Raw genomic sequence first — 15,609 nt, 5'->3', positions numbered from 1 at the left:
GCTGCACAGAGCGCGGAGCTGCAGACGTGACGCGATTCTCCGGCACTCGTTGGTGTTCAGCGCATGTGCAGCCGGATGTGGGTCATTATCAGCAGCAGCATCGTGGTTTATGGACGGCTAAGTGAGTGTTTGTCTCAGTTTATGTGGCGTTTGTAGCTTCCAACAGCGAAAAATGAGTGAAAGTGGCGCCGAAGCGGCTCCTGCTGCGGCCAAAGAGCTGCTGGCGCTGAATCCTGCACAGGAGTCCGACTTCAGAAAGAAGGTTCAGGAGGTGAAGAAGAAGAAATCAGGCAAGGTGGGTGAGACATGTGGCCTTGAAGGAGACCCGATAGTCTGCAGTTATTTTTCTTTTGTTTACTGTCGCTTAGTTTACTCTAAGACTGCCTATGTCTCTCTCTGTAGTCTGTGTTTAACTCTGGTTCAGGTGCCGTGACATCTTTATAGGCTCGTGGTCTTTACTCTGTCAGTCGGCCCACGTGCAGCGTATTTACTCAGGTTTACAGATGTAAGGCAGGCCCATTTAAAAAAAAGAAGAAGAAATGACATCCTGTCTCAAGTTATTAAGTTTACGGACTGAGAAGAAGATTAATGTTATTACAGTAAAGAAATAAAGAGAACTGGCCCCAAAGAAACGTAACCAAACTGAATGTAAACTGATTTAAACAAGAAAATCTGTAAATGAGGCGAACATCTGTATGTTTAATATATATAAAGTGTATTTATTTTGTACTTTTATTTTGTAGACGTTTTAAAAGCCGGCCTGGGAAAAATAAATCTTTAAAGTTGTTTTTTCTCATAATTTAGTCTGTGCATTATATTGTATTATAAATCACAGGTGAAGGCCCAGCTCTCTGTGTAATGTGGTGATCTGTCTTTCCCCCATCACAGGCAAACCGTCTGACCCCAGGAGTGATTTACGTCAGCCACCTGCCCCGAAACCTGGTGGAGCCTCAGCTCAAATCTTACTTCGGTCAGTTTGGGAAGATCCTGCGGCTGCGGCTGTCCCGCAGTAAGAAGGTAACCCTGAACATGTGGAAACAGACGTGTGAATGTGTGAGGGGCGATCAGAATCTTCAACTGCATCTCTAAAACTTTCACAGCTATTGCAGCGATGTATCACTTCCTTAAAAACTTCACTTGGAGTCTTTTTATTTTTATTTTTGATAAAACTTTAGAGGGAAATGGTCACTGTGAGGCTGATTATAGATTGTGTGGTTTGAGGCCTCATAGCCAGAACAGAAACTTCCAGATAAAAAATCTCAGGTATAACTCACCAGAAAAGGAGCCCACATGTTGCATCTAAGCAAAAAATGACCTTTGAACTATAACTTGGTAAAAAGTTGCAGGGATTTGTCTCCAGTAACAAAGTAATAAAACTGACTCCCAACACCTCCGTGTTTAGCAGGAGCAGTCGAGGAACTTCTTGATTGCTATTCTTGAATCCAGCACGCTCTGCAAACATTCCGATTTCTTTATTTTGGTTTAAGTAGTCCAGGCAGGAGCCTGTTTGAAGCTCCACTTCTTAAAATCTGGAGTTTTGGCTGAGACTGAAAATGATCTCAGATGTAAAAGTGGTCTGAGGTCAGATAACTGAGCCTAGAGTACTCTGGTACATTAAGCTTATCACCTGCTCTGCCTGTTATCAGAGTGATAAAACCCATGTGCCAACAAACATCTGGAGGGAATGAAAACATCTGAGTGTCTGTGACTGTCACTTTATTCCTCTCTCTGTTTGTTTGCAGACTGGTAACAGCAAAGGTTACGCTTTCATCGAGTTTGACTGCGATGAAGTGGCGAAGATCGTTGCAGAGACGATGAATAATTACCTGATGGGAGAGAGACTCATCAAATGTGAGTCAAACCTCATCTTTTAGATCCTGATTCACAGGAAGTTTTCCTCTAAGGGTCTTATTTCCTACCTGATGTTTATATAAATGTATACTTTTTTTTTCCTCCCAGGTCAGGTGTTTCCTCCCGAGAAGGTGCACGAGAAGCTGTTTGTCGGCTCGGAGCGAGGGTTCAAAAAGCCGACGTATCCCGCGGTAACGCGTTACAACAAGAAGCACACAGAGGAGGAAATTGCAAAAATGACCGGCAAGCTGCTGCGCAAAGAGTCGAGGCTCCGAAAGAGGATTGCAGCATACGGCATCGAGTACGAATTCCCCGGATTCGTAAGTGTTTACACGCTGGAGCGGAAACATTAAACGGATTTAGGTTTTAAAAACTGGAAATGTGCCGTGACATGGCGGCATATTTAAAGGCGTCTGATTCAAGTAATGGATTTCTTCCAACTAAATTCCAAACAGCGTGCAGCTGTGATCTGTTCAGAAGCTTCAGTTTTTACAAAAAAGAAAAAGGATCTTCAGAGAATTACAGCGATTTGGAATACTGCTGATTCCATATAAATTCAACTGAATCTGGAAAGACTTTCCCACCTGTCCCCCTCAGAATCATCTGGTTATTTACAGAAACTTTAGATTATTTAATGAAGCCATGCACACTTTTACCCTCATGCTTTCTTTCCAGTCATTCCCTGCAGGAATCTCCCCACTTCAAATGCAAATTCCACAAACTAAACTCAGGGCTGTTTGTAGCTTAATAAAAAGGTTTTCAAAGTATGAAATCCTGTGATGTGCTGCGATTTAAGCCTGCGGGCTGCTGGGACTTGCAGTAGACTCCCTGCACAGTAAACAGTGAAAACTACAATCAGTGTCTTCATACTCTTTATTCTGTCTGAGCAACAGTCCAGAAAGTCAAAGCAGATTGTCTTTAACGTCAGGCATTAGTTACTGTGTGCAGTCAGGACTGTTACACTGTCAGTTCGGCTTGGTCAAAAAAAAGTGAAATTTTTTTTTTTTTTTTTTTTTTGAGATTGTTCTTTCCGAGGTCTTATAAACTTCACCTTCACTGCTCTCTGTGCTCTTCCAGGCGGCTCAGGTTCCTAAGAAGAAGTCATCCTCCGATGCCGGGAACGTATCTTCGTGCACTGACGTAAGTCTTGTTGTCATGTTTGGTTTTATGTCGGGCGCAGAGTGAAAATGGCCCCGGGTCTCTCAGTGGTCTGGGGTCAGATAACTGCGCCTAAAGAACTGCGGTGCGTTAAGCTTATCGCGCGTGTCTGATAGTGCCAGCGTGATAAAACCCATGTACCAACATTTAAGCCTCTTACTTAAAATAGATGCATTTAACAACAAAATCTGCAAAGAAAGGATTGATATCATCCAGAGAGACAGAAGAAAGGTGTTGAATTTGATGCCTGAGCTTCATGCTGTACTTCCATGCAGTACTGGTTTTTACCACAAGGTGGAGCAGTGAGTCAGTGTAATCTTTGCTCTTCTTTAGGACAGCACACCTGTCTGCACACCCTCTTTCCTCGAGAGAAGGAAGTCCACGGCGGCGGAAAATGATGCTGATGATGAGATCATCATCAAGATGCCAGCTGTAGACAAAGAGGAAGACTCTGAGGAGGAAGACTCTGAGGAGGAAGAGGAAGAAGGGAGTGACGATGAGGAGGAAGAGGGAAGCGAGGAGGACTCTGAGGAGGAAGCAGAGTGAAAGTCCTGAGTTTTGTTGTGGACTCTGAGAGCAGAGAAACGAACGTCAGGATCCTGAACTGAATCGTTCTGTGTTCAGAAATCGATGGGACATGTTTGTGTGACGGACACCGCTGAAGGCGAGCTGCGGCCGCGCGTGTACGACACACGAGGCTGCGTTTAGATTTTTTTGCTTCGTCTAAAAATGTGTAAACTATAATTCTTCAACAATAAATGTAAATATGGAAGGAAAGCAGGCGGGAAGGTAGATCGCTTCACATTTCAGCCACAGACTGTATTTAAAAGATGGTCGCAACCAAAGGGGCGTCACCTTTGTTGAGGATACCTGCCACCATTTACTTTTCAAATTCTGAAGTGTGTGTGTGTGTGTGTGTGTGTGTGTGTGTGTGTGTGTGTGTGTGTGTGGAATACACTTTAACTGCCGTGTATTCATCAGACCTCTGATAACTGAGGTAATTTTGATCGCAGCGCATCTGTGAATTTATTAAATATTTTCCCAAATAAAATTAAAAGTTTATATTAAAACCAACCAGAGATTTCCGATTTGTTTTATAGCCTCAGATTTTCCAGTGTTGCACTTTTAGACGTCGTCTAAACGCCCGTTCACCCTTACTGGAGATTTGACTCGGTGGAATTCTACATCATAACCACGAACGCCTCTGAAACCCGACCCTGACTAAATGGCATGTCGACAAAGCTCACGCCTCTTGTGATTGGCCTGTTGAGTACCATCACCTCTCCTGTTTCCAGTTATGTTTTTGGGGCAGTTCTTGAATTTAGCCGTCAGAATAAAATTATTGTGTCAGTATAAGGAAAAATAATCATACGGTCAATATAAGGACCCAAATGTCTGCAAATTCATGGTGGGAGATGGCTGAGTCCTTCAGAATGAGCAAAGAAGTGAAAAAACTAGAGGGACAAATTTAAGAGTGAGAACCTAGAGGGAAAAAAATACCTGGCTTTTTGATTGTATCAGCTGTCAAATAAAACGGGGGCATAATCTCACCATAAATGCCGCTGCTAACATAGGCTACATTATTGACTCTGCAAAGACTCATTGCAGAAGTCTAAATCAGGTCTCTGATGAACACTTTTTGAGTGAAAGTTGTTGGAAAAAGGTGCGTCTGTGTTTCCTGAAGTCAACGCACGTGGGGTCAACTTGTGTGTGGACTGTTTTATGGACAAAAAGATGTGACAACATGTACAGGCCAGTGTAGAAACATAAAAATGGAGAATCGGGGTGAATCTGCAGTCCCTCCTGTGTAGCCTCATCTCATTTTAGTCCGTTTAAAATTCAAACTTCTGACTGATAGTCTGGCTCTTTAGGAATTGAGCAAGCATCTGATGCAGCAGAATCATCAGATTATTTAAAAACTAAGTCGACTAATGAGGAAGAGCATGCTTGTTAGTGTGCAGAGTGCTTCAGCATTGACAGATTTCTGCTTTTAAAAATGAATGATGTAAGCGTCTGAATAAACAGAGGGGGCAGAGAATAAGCTGTACTGTAGTGAACTTTTAAAAGAGCTTTGGAAAAACACACAAAAAACTAATTTCTATGTTGAGTAAAATCTGAAGCTCGCACACTTTGCGGTAGTTTCCCGGGAGAAACCAAAGCTGGAGGCAGTGCAGAGAACCTCAGCAGGGGAAACAGGAGTGCTGAGCTGGTGAAGTTTTGAAGACTGAAAGCTGAAAGTTTTTCTCTGAATCGAGGGGACGATGTGACTGCTCCCTCGTTGACTAACAACTAATGACAAGCATACGTGTGTTTATCTTTGAACTTTATTTAATTCAGCTTAATAAAGTGTGACTTAATAATGCATATGTCTCTTTTTGAAATGAAGCTGTTGAACTGATTTGTTTTTTTAAAGGTGTTAAATGTGTTTAGTCTTTCAATTTAAACTTTAAGTCGAAAATTTGCTTTCTTTTTTTATTTTTAAACTGAAAAAAGGGTGTCCCGATAAAACCCTGCAAAACCCCCGCATTATAAATAGAACTTCCCACTTCCTGTTTGACAGATTGGACCTTCGGTGTGGAGCACTTCTCCGTAACAATATGAAAGTTTTGAGTGTGTGGTTAGTTTTTACAGCGAGAAAAAGCTGGCGAGCGGGGAAAATCCTTGCAGGAGAGATCAGAAACTCCACACAATTCGTTTTATTACCAGTAAAAGGGCTGAAAAAAAAATTCCGTACTTCAGCATAAGTAATGTGACGCTCCTGAACTGGCCTCTGTTTACTATTAATTTACAGGAAATCTGAGAAATGCAACTGACTCAGTCTTTGTTTTTTCTGTAAAACATTTCTCTAAACTTTCTATGAGTAACAGCTGTTACACAGTTGTAAGTATGATTTGGTTCCTGAAAAAAATTGCAGCAATCGTTAAGTCCTGTTGGGTAAAACTAAACGACGCTACTTGATACTGATGCTCACCCGTAGAGACGATCCATACCAATGCTGGGATTGGTATCAGATCGATAATCTGGCTCTATCCTCCAAGTTCAGCATGTAGCCCACTGAATTGTTTGTTTTTTTTACAAATTAAAAACTGTACTTCAAACATGCACAATAAAAAAATCTCTGAATCTTTTTGCGTTGAAAGTCACATCTTTTAATAATAGCCTACAACACATTTAAACAACAGAAGTTGACCCAAAGACAGGCACGTATACCTTCCTCTTCTCAAAACAAAACCGAAAGGTGTGTTAACTTATTATTGTGGAAAATGAAAGTGATTTGGTGGTAATTGAAATGTGTTCAGAATTTGGTGAACTGAGATTGATCTCTTAAGCTATGAAACACTGCTCTCCCTTACATAAGCTGCCTTTATAGGTTAAAAGTATCAGTATCGGTATTGATATCAGCAATACCTCCCCTGTATTTACCGGGTGTTTTTGACCTTTCAGACGGGGAATGTAGACTATTAAAACATTCCTCTTTCCGAAGAGTTTAGAAGAAGGTCTTGTATAGAGGTTATCCTGCCTGTAAACACAATAGCTCAAAAAGTTTTGAATCAATTCCAACAAAACTTTGCAGGGGTGTAGACCAGCGGTCCCCAACCAGATCGGTTTAATGTCAGACAATATTTTCACAGACCGGCCTTTAAGCTGTCACGGATAAACAACAAAATAAAATGATACGATCAAGACAAAAACTGTGGTGTTTTGTAAATACAATAATAAACGTGAATTCACTGTGTAATTGTGTAACTTTATTAGCAGAGTCCTCCGAAAATGCTGCAACAACATTAAGAGCAACATCCTCCGCTCTGCCCCTTAATGCCCTCTGGTCACTATGGTAATGCGTAAATATTTCTTTCAAAATAAGACGCACAACTACAACATGGGAAAAGATCCAGGGAAACTGAGTTAACGATAAAAACCCTGAAAACCATGAATTTCACACCTGAGCCTCAACTCTCGTGGCCCGGTACCAGTTCGTGACCCGGGGGTTGGGGACCGCTGGGGTAGAGTGCAGTGATGTTAACAGTCTAATAAAATTTGGCCTACATCTACTGAGGTCTTGAAGGTCAGCAGATTGATCTTAATGTCAAAGTGCTCTGTAGACTTAAACCTATGATTCTTCCTGCCTTTGTGTTAGGGAAAATATTCTAAAACACTTCTTCAGTAAAGACTCAGAGAAACACACAGAACTTCTTGCTAGCAAGGGCAGCCTCCAGACTGAGACTCGCGCTGAGCACTGCCCCTGGTCTTTATTTTATACTCCATTGAACGTGTGTACGTGTGTGTGTGTGTGTGTGTGTGTGTCCTGCTGATCAAAGGGTCATAAAAGGTACATCCTTGGTCAGGAGAAGGGTGAGGAAGTCCAGCAGTTAAAGCACTTAGACTAAAACAAACGTAACTACGTTAATCCTGCCATAAAACAATAAAACCAGGTACAAGCTCTCTCGTTCTCCCAGGACGTGGGGGTGCATTCCTGGGGTGCACGCCAAGCCTGCAGCCTGCTAGAGATCACACACAATTAATTATATGCCTCTAAGTATACATGGTTGAATATTTCCTAATACAAATAACTACATGCAGTATTCTACCATATGCAAACTTATATCACTAAAAGATTATACTGACTACTAAATACAATTTTCCATTGACACTTTGTCTGTATTAACAACATATAGGCACGTAGGGGATGACATACGGGGATTCTAAGTATCTTCCTCTGGAGGTCAACCAGGGTCAAACTTTCATAAAATGTCTATTATCTTTAAAATTATGTCTTTTACAATTCTACTGCCTTTGTTTGTATTGGAAATATTTATGAAATGATGCTGTTATGCCTGGGCTGAGGTAATAAGGTAATAGGCTTCGTCTGGCCACGAAACTGCTTGTCAGTCATCTATCCCAACAAAAACTATACAGAACGAAGATCAGTGATCACAGGGTGGGTGGAAGACGCGATGAAGCACCTCGTGATAACACCAAAATAAGATAAGATAGAACTTTATTAATCCCTCGGGTGGGTTCCTCTGGGAAATTCGATAATTCGAAAATGTGCAAAGGATGAAAAAAATGACGGGAAACCGTGCAAAGTTGTGCAGTTTATGAAGACGTGCCAAACGTTTTTGTCTAACCTCACACCTCCGTTTAATTGTCTTTGTGACCATTTGACCTTTGACCCTACAAATGTCACATACTCCATTACACATAATACGCATTGCAAAACCTGCATAACTATTAACAAGTCAGCCATATTCTTGTGAATCAGAAATAGCAAAGAACTGTTAGAGACATGCGTCATTACTTTAAAATGGTCATCAAAGCGAATTTAGGGGAAGTCCCGATGACGTCTACCGCATCTCATAAGAGGAAGCGGAAGATGCACCATGCCTGGGCACCATGCGTCTAAAATCAGTTTTGTCATCTCGATTTATAGGAAACATCCTCACAAAAATGGCTATTCTGCTTGGACTTTTTTCTGCTCTCCTGTTTGGTAAGCTTTATATATTTTTATTCAAAGCCTGTGTGTTTACATTAAAGAAACAAAGTCAGCTGGTTTCTGTGGGATTGGGTTTGAAACTCATATTAAACATGGCTGTTTGTTGCATCATCGAAAAGTCCAATACCGGTGTTTGAGACTCATTAACTGCTTTCCTTTTTTTTTTTTTTACATTTTAGTGTCTGAAGCCATATTTGTGTACAATGTCAACTCAACCATCATGGACTCAGCACTCCTGGGATGTAGCGTGCCAGTTAAAACAGACTTGAAAAATCTTCGCTTTTACTGGCAGGATGAAAGGAAGGCTGTTTTGTACTCTTTCAATAAAGGAAAGACAATGTTCACGCATGTAAAAGACCCTTATCTGAACAGGACCGCGGCCTTCACCCAGGAAATGACGAAAGGAAATATTTCAGTCCTAGTCAAGAATTTGACTCTTGGAGATAATGGGAGGATATTTGAAGCTTACGCTGCAGTTTTTAATGGTTCGGAGACAGTGATGCAGACCTCAAAAGTTTGCCATGCAAATTTGTATGTAACAGGTAAGAGAGGAAGTTGGCTTTGCTGATGTTTATGTTTTATGAAGAAGTGAGTATACCAGCGAAATTTCTGAAAAAGGCTTTTTTGAGTTAACACTCAAAGTTCACACTAAATATGCATAAGTTGTTTGGGATTAAAGAGAAGATATGTGAACTCTTTTCTTTTTGTGAATTTCACTTTAGTTAGAGCACATGATTTTAAATCATAATGGATTGCATAACTAAAGACGCAACTTCCCATGTAATTTATTTTTAACTCACTACATGTAAGAGTAAGAGAGAAAAAAATGAGAGATTTAGCTGATTTTGAAATATGTTATTAGCTGTGGAATACAACAGGCTAGCTGTTAGCTTTGGATAAAACTGGGTTTATGGTTAGCTTTAACGATCAGAAGAAATTACTTCTACTGATTTAAAGGTATTAGTGGATGGATATTATTAGCCATGACCATGCAAACTATAGTTGATCACAGAGGGTTTTGGGAGCCGGTTGGGGAATAAACGCTTTTCTCTAGCAACAGATCGGTTGCTAGGGAAAGATTCAGGTCACTGATTGGTCGGTAGGCCTGTGTGACTTTAGCAGTCATTTTCCCAGCAACTACCACCAACCAGTCAGGAATTATTCATTTCCCCTCATGACCAGTCTCGATGTCAGACAAGTTAATGTCATCACGTGTCTGCAAAACCTCAGTAGGTAGAATGATGGTATCAGTTTGATTAATCTAACTCTCACTCGAAACCGAACAAGCATTCTTAAAGATGAAAGGGACTTTTTTTAAAATTGACTTTAACATTCTTCCCCTCTCTCCTCAGTGCCTTACAAGCACCTCAAGCTGGCTGTAAACACTAAAACAATGACTTCAGTGTGCACGCTGCATGGTGTATTTCCAGCTCCTGAGATACGCTGGACCATCCACTACAACCACTCTGAATCCTTGGTTGAGTCGAAGCATGTCCACACTAAGACAGAGCAGGATCCTGAAAACTATTTGTACACCTCTAGCAGCACTCTCCACATCCCTGCAGATCATTACCGAGCCATTACCTGTCTGTGCCACAACCCCACTTCAAATACGACTCTGAACGCCACTTATACTTTAAGCAAAGGTAGGTTAAAAGTTCATAATGCCCTGTTTTCAACATGTTGAGTCAGAAAACAGGAAACAGGAAGAGATTTGTGGATACAGACTGTGTCTTTCTGCTTCTCCAGGTGCAGCAGTGTGGAGTTTACCTGGCCGGACTGCAGGTCTCATAGTGGCTGCTGCAGTTCTTCTAACAGCTCTGCAGCAGCTGTAGTTCACACATGATGTGAGTTGATCGACAGAAGAAGCTTTTTTCAGGTTTATATATGTTTAAAGGACGTGTATGTGTTTCTGTCTCTTGTGTATGTGACACAGCAACATCTTAGTGCCTTTACATTTTGAATACAGGTATTAGAAATAGATTAATCTGTGTATTTTGTCCACCTGAAGATAGAAAAATCTGTTAATTTATTTTCTGTTCCTTTCTCAGGGCCTGGTTTTGGTGGTGGACGACTTCAGCTGGTCTAGGATATTCAAAGTACACCAAAGTTTGTGTGACTTTTGATGTATTTATAAGTGTATTTATGCCACACTACTCCAGTCTTATTGCAAGCCCAAATCAGAGACTTTTGAAAATGCTGCTTATCCAGTTTCAGTCTGGCCTGGATGGGAAAACACAGACTGAGTTTCATGAATCAGAAAAATGAAACCAAAAGATCACACCTAGGATCAGGTTCCCTGTGTGGTTTCATCCATTTCGTGTCAGTAGTTACTTCAGGATTTCATAAAAGGAACAATTGCGCACACATGTGGGTCAAAAACCTCGAGGTGGATAATAATAGTCCTGCTAGTTTTGTGTTCAGTGAAGGGAGTGCGGGCAGAAGATGAAAGGAGTAGAGATTGTGAAGGTGGATGAGTTTAAATGTTTGGGCTCGACCTTCCAAATAGACAGAGCAGACGAGACGTGAAGAAAAGAAACAGAGGAAGACCTCGGAGATTCATGGATGTAGTGAAGGACTGGTGATTGGGGAGGGTGCTGGGAGTGATCTGTTTTGAAAAGCAGCAGAAATCTCCTTTTAAACTTGTTTGGTTTTTTTAGCACTATGATTGTGAAGCACTTTGTTATATTTATCTATATGAATAAAATGTTATTTTACTTATGCTTCTGTTTCTTATTTTACAGTTTTGCCATTAAAGTTTAAAGGTTTTTTAGTTCTTCCTGATATTTCCTGGTGGTTCCTGTAAAGTTTTGGAAATCCATTCAGATTATGCTGATGGCATAGTGAACTACACTCACCAGCCTTATTGTGATTGGCTCATAACTTTGTGGCAAGATGTAAACATAATGGTCTCCCCCTGCAACCCATAATAATGGCAGAGGAGCGCGCTGGACTGCAAACAACAAAGCACCTTTACAACCTTACTTTTTATGCTGCTGGGTGGCTTCATTTACAATAATACATGTTTTTTAGTATATTTATGTTTTATATTATAAGCTGAAAAATGTTTTATTCAGACTTCAAGAGAAATATGGTGAAGGACCCCCCCCCCCCCCCCCCTTTTGACTCCACCCTGCAGGCTGTACAGAAAGCAGCCCTCAGTCATCAGTTGTGTGACCAAAATACAAAACACTCTATTTTTTTTTTCAGTGTGAACCAAAATAAGCGACTGAGTCCATGAAATCAGAAGGAAAGAGATTACAGAGGTCAAGATGACCAAAGCTTATCGCCATCTGGTGGAGAGAAAGCAGATTTAAGTCACGTCCACACTGGCTTCAGTTTACTGATCTTGAAGATATGTCCATGTTTTTTGCTGTTTGTGGATGTTATTATTCATGAACATGATTAATAACCCACCATGAATTTATCAACCAACCTTCTGCATCTTTTCATAGATTTTACAGGACCTGATTAAACTGATTGAGGCTAATGGTGCGGATAATGCAGAGCTGTGTGAAATATGCGTCTCTCTCTCTTTAATATTGCAGTCTTCTGATCTTATTGTAATTTCTCTGTAGTTATTATTACATAAATAAACGTCTCTTTTAGCACAATTTTCAGATATTTCATGAATCTAAATATTTTTTTCATCTTTTTGCACAAAAATCTTGAAGACTTCCACATCTGTAAACCAGATGTTTGTTCACATTTAGCTTGAAACTGAAGCATGGAAGTAATTTGTTGTTGATCAAAGTATTATGGAGTTACTGGTTCATCAGTGTTTTGATGTTAAAATAATACAAGCGTACTGGATTACAGAAAGCACAATTTGTGGGGGTCTTAGCTTATTTTACATGATTGAAAACTGTGATTAATTTTGCATTAGAATATTTTAGAGTAACCATCACAAATAAAGGACAAGGTACAGGTGTGAGAAACCCAAACAGCCATTAAAATAAAGTAGCTCGGTCACTTGTGAGTTAAAAAAACTGGTTTATTGGATTATTTCTTCAGTAATTGTAGGTTATAGTTCTCCTCGGATCAACTTTTTTTTTATTGGTATTTATGAGCCTGTTTGAGCTGGGCGTACTGATTTAGTCATGACACGACAGGAAAATCAAATTAATCAATTATATTTTCAGCTCATTTTGGTTGATCTACTGAAGATGACACCACTTAGGACACAAATGTGGGACCCAAACCCTGCAAGAGACACCGAATCTCCTCACTGTAGGGTTAAAAGTTCAAGTTTTTCCTTTAATTTGTCCCTCGTCTGCAGCTGCGAGGTAAATTGGGAAAAATGAAGAGTGTTTTTAAGATGCCGCCTTTGTGGCTGCTTTAATGAAGTGTGTGTCTCTAAGGGTCCTACAGGGTTAAGCCCATGTTTGTCAAACAATGTGAGAGAAAAGGTGCTGCTGCACAAGTGGCATTAGTGGTATTTGGTGTGTTTTTACATACGTGTGTGTGTGTGTGATGGGTTCAGACGCCTGACCTTCTGGGTGGGGGGTGGAGGGTGAAGCCAACCAGGACTTAAAGCTGTTGGACAGACGGGCTCACAGGGAACAGAGCGGGAAACAGTCGAACAAGCTAAGCAAACAAGGAGAGGATTTTCCGCTCGGCCTGATCGTGTGTGGACACATGACGCCGCTGGAATCACGCTCAAAGGTCGGAGGTCAGACTTTAGCAAATACCAAACTAGTAAAGACCTCATGTGTTCAGTCAATGACATTTCCATTCATTTAGATCATTATTTCGTCTCCACAGTGAGTGGAGGGCGACATGCTGAAGAATCACGACACCGAAAGACCTGAAATATGTTCAATGCAGTTCCTTTTAGACACGAATGATTGTTTCAAAGTAGGTCTGAGTGTTTTCTGTGTCATTCTTTAAAATTGAAACGCATCCGTGCATCACTGAATTAATTCAAGCTGGCTTGTGTTTACTTTTTATGGACATTTGTTACATATATGTAGAGTTTCTTTGGCATTCTTTCAGTTTTATTTAGTTTTTTTCATCTGTCTGGAACAACAACATGAATACTTCAGTAGCAAACAATCCCCTGGCATTTATTTTGAAACTTCAGTTGCTGTTAGCCAACTAGCATGCACTAGTTTGCTCTGGTTTCTCCTCCTTTCCCCTCTAATATGATCAGAATTTATAAAATAAAAATTGTATGGCATTCATTAAGACTTAAAATTAATGACTGAGCAGGAAATAACTGAGGTTATAAGCTGGGTGAGAAGGAGGTACATTTTTTTCAGACTCCCATAGAATCAGACAGAAACGCCCCCTGCTGGTCATTGGAAACACTGCAAGTCTAAAGCATTGGTTTCACTTTTCAGACCCAAAGACGCTGCAGACCTCTGGTTTCAAAAAGCTGAGAGCCAAAACGCTCAGCCTTCAAACGCACAACCTCACAAACCATTCGGTGATGTCACACAGGTTACATCTTTTAAATACAGGCTATGACAAACACTTTATTCAGTTTCAGACTTGCATGTTTCTGCAGTTTCCCTGAAAATGTTCTTTATCAGTTAGATCCAAACTAATTTAGAACAATCAACTGATCATTAAATGAAAAAGTCAATTTATGGGGCCAAACTCCCAGCATGCACTCAGGTAGTGCAGCCATTCTCGGGAGCCTCTTGTTCCTGGTTCCCATGTCTCTGCTGGGATTAATCCCTGAACCACAGGTGTGATAATCCCAAACAGAATGGCCCTGCTGAACACAGGGACTGACGGTGCTCAGGCCCCAGTCTGCTTTGATCAGAGCCAGCAGCAGCTGTTCCCGTCGGTCCACAAACGGAGCCGGGAACGCCAAAGATACAAGAGGGCTAAACGACCCAACAGGGATCCTCTGTGACAGACACTGAGGGATGGAGGTGTTGGACAAACTCAGGACGAACATCACCCTGAACAGATTTAGCAGCAGGAAACACAGTAGAAGAAGCTTTGCACAGCGACCAGGACACTGATGATGAGTTTAAATCAGAGAGAAGAGTCTTTGATAGTTTTTATCTGTCACGGTGCTGAGGAGACCAGTCTGAAGGTCTGCTACTCGGTGTGGGCTTAAATGGGAAGAGGTTCATCAAGCTACAAAAAGAAAACTGTGTCTACAAAGTCTGAAATGCTCTGAACGTGGACAACACGTCCTCTGGACCCTGCCTCTCTGATAGTAATGGGTTGCATCAGTGCCTGTGGAGTTGGTAGGTTGCACATCTGGAAAAAGACCATCAGTGCTGAAAGACACGTCCCATTGAGAAGACATATTTTCAGGGAAGGTATGGCATATTTCAGCAAGACAGTGCTAAACCACATACTGCATCTATTCCAGCAGCATGGCTTCACAATAAGAGTCTGAAAACATTTTGAAGCTTCATAAAATGACTCAGTGGGCCCAGCAGCTCGAATCCTCAATCACCCAAAACGTCAGCAGCCACAGCAGCTGTGATGTCATGCACGGGTTTCTGGACTCCACATTCAGAAGCCTCAATGGTAGCATTTTGTTGCTATTGATTGCTAAATACAGATAATTAATAAACAGATAATTATTATTGACCAAAAACAACACTGATAACATGGCAGCAGCCATAAAGCTAAATTCAGTGAAATTAACATGTTTTTTTATGCTCAGCTCTAACCTGCTGCTAAGAAACTGATTTTGTACTCTATGTTGTGTTAGCTGTAATCAGACTGTCTGTCAGTAATTTATCACAGAGGTTTTTTTTAACAGAAAATTTTCCTTTTTGCATTTTTTCTACTCGATAGCACAAACTAACATTTCACATATGTCCAGATTTTTTTTTACTGTTTTGCTTCTGTTGAAATGTGTCCACATCCTCATAGTTCCCAGTTTCCACAGACTGTCTGTTAATCAGGGTTTTCTCTCCATTCTTCTTGAGTTTTTTTTACCTTTACCTTTCCTTAGAAACCACAATGAGATGCCTGTAGTTGTGAACTCCGGCTGTATCGATTAGCTTCACCTCAGCGAACTACAGCAGCCGATAACAAGTGCTCAAATTATCCCGAGGCATAAAGAAATCTTATATTTTATGCACTCAGTTCTCAGAGCTGCTCCAACATAAAATACTTCTCCAAAGAAAGTC

The 15,609-nt window shown here is 40.8% G+C and overlaps 2 protein-coding genes and 2 non-coding genes across 5 annotated transcripts; all 4 read left to right on the top strand.

Moving 5' to 3' along the window:
• The first annotated feature begins 63 nt into the window (after positions 1-63).
• nifk (nucleolar protein interacting with the FHA domain of MKI67) lies at positions 64-4,083 on the top strand. The gene is made up of 6 exons (XM_085249515.1): positions 64-295; positions 889-1,017; positions 1,743-1,851; positions 1,960-2,171; positions 2,929-2,991; positions 3,343-4,083. The coding sequence occupies exons 1-6, from the start codon at positions 173-175 to the stop codon at positions 3,553-3,555; spliced, it is 849 nt and encodes a 282-aa protein (XP_085105641.1). The 5' UTR covers positions 64-172; the 3' UTR covers positions 3,556-4,083.
• On the top strand, positions 1,543-1,673 carry LOC146557091 (small nucleolar RNA ACA64). The gene has a single exon (XR_014889087.1). It is a non-coding gene; the product is annotated as a small nucleolar RNA ACA64 (small nucleolar RNA).
• LOC146557090 (small nucleolar RNA ACA64) lies at positions 3,028-3,158 on the top strand. Its single transcript, XR_014889090.1, has one exon. It is a non-coding gene; the product is annotated as a small nucleolar RNA ACA64 (small nucleolar RNA).
• Positions 4,084-8,376: 4,293 nt separating the features above from the next.
• On the top strand, positions 8,377-11,176 carry LOC146557088 (CD276 antigen homolog). Of its 2 annotated transcripts, none has more exons than XM_085249558.1 (5): positions 8,377-8,497; positions 8,683-9,045; positions 9,934-10,149; positions 10,253-10,350; positions 10,555-11,176. In XM_085249558.1, the coding sequence occupies exons 1-4, from the start codon at positions 8,404-8,406 to the stop codon at positions 10,336-10,338; spliced, it is 759 nt and encodes a 252-aa protein (XP_085105684.1). In that variant the 5' UTR covers positions 8,377-8,403; the 3' UTR covers positions 10,339-10,350; positions 10,555-11,176. The 2 variants fall into 2 exon arrangements, with proteins under 2 accessions (XP_085105684.1, XP_085105683.1); XM_085249557.1 differs by having other exon boundaries at positions 9,856-10,149.
• Positions 11,177-15,609: the final 4,433 nt, after the last annotated feature.

This window comes from Mchenga conophoros, linkage group LG16 (genome assembly GCF_057382185.1).
Source record: "Mchenga conophoros isolate Kocher_MC1m ecotype Shallow Benthic linkage group LG16, M_conophoros_male_GT1.1, whole genome shotgun sequence".
NCBI lineage: Eukaryota > Metazoa > Chordata > Actinopteri > Cichliformes > Cichlidae > Mchenga > Mchenga conophoros.
This window is presented reverse-complemented; position numbering and strand designations above follow the sequence as displayed.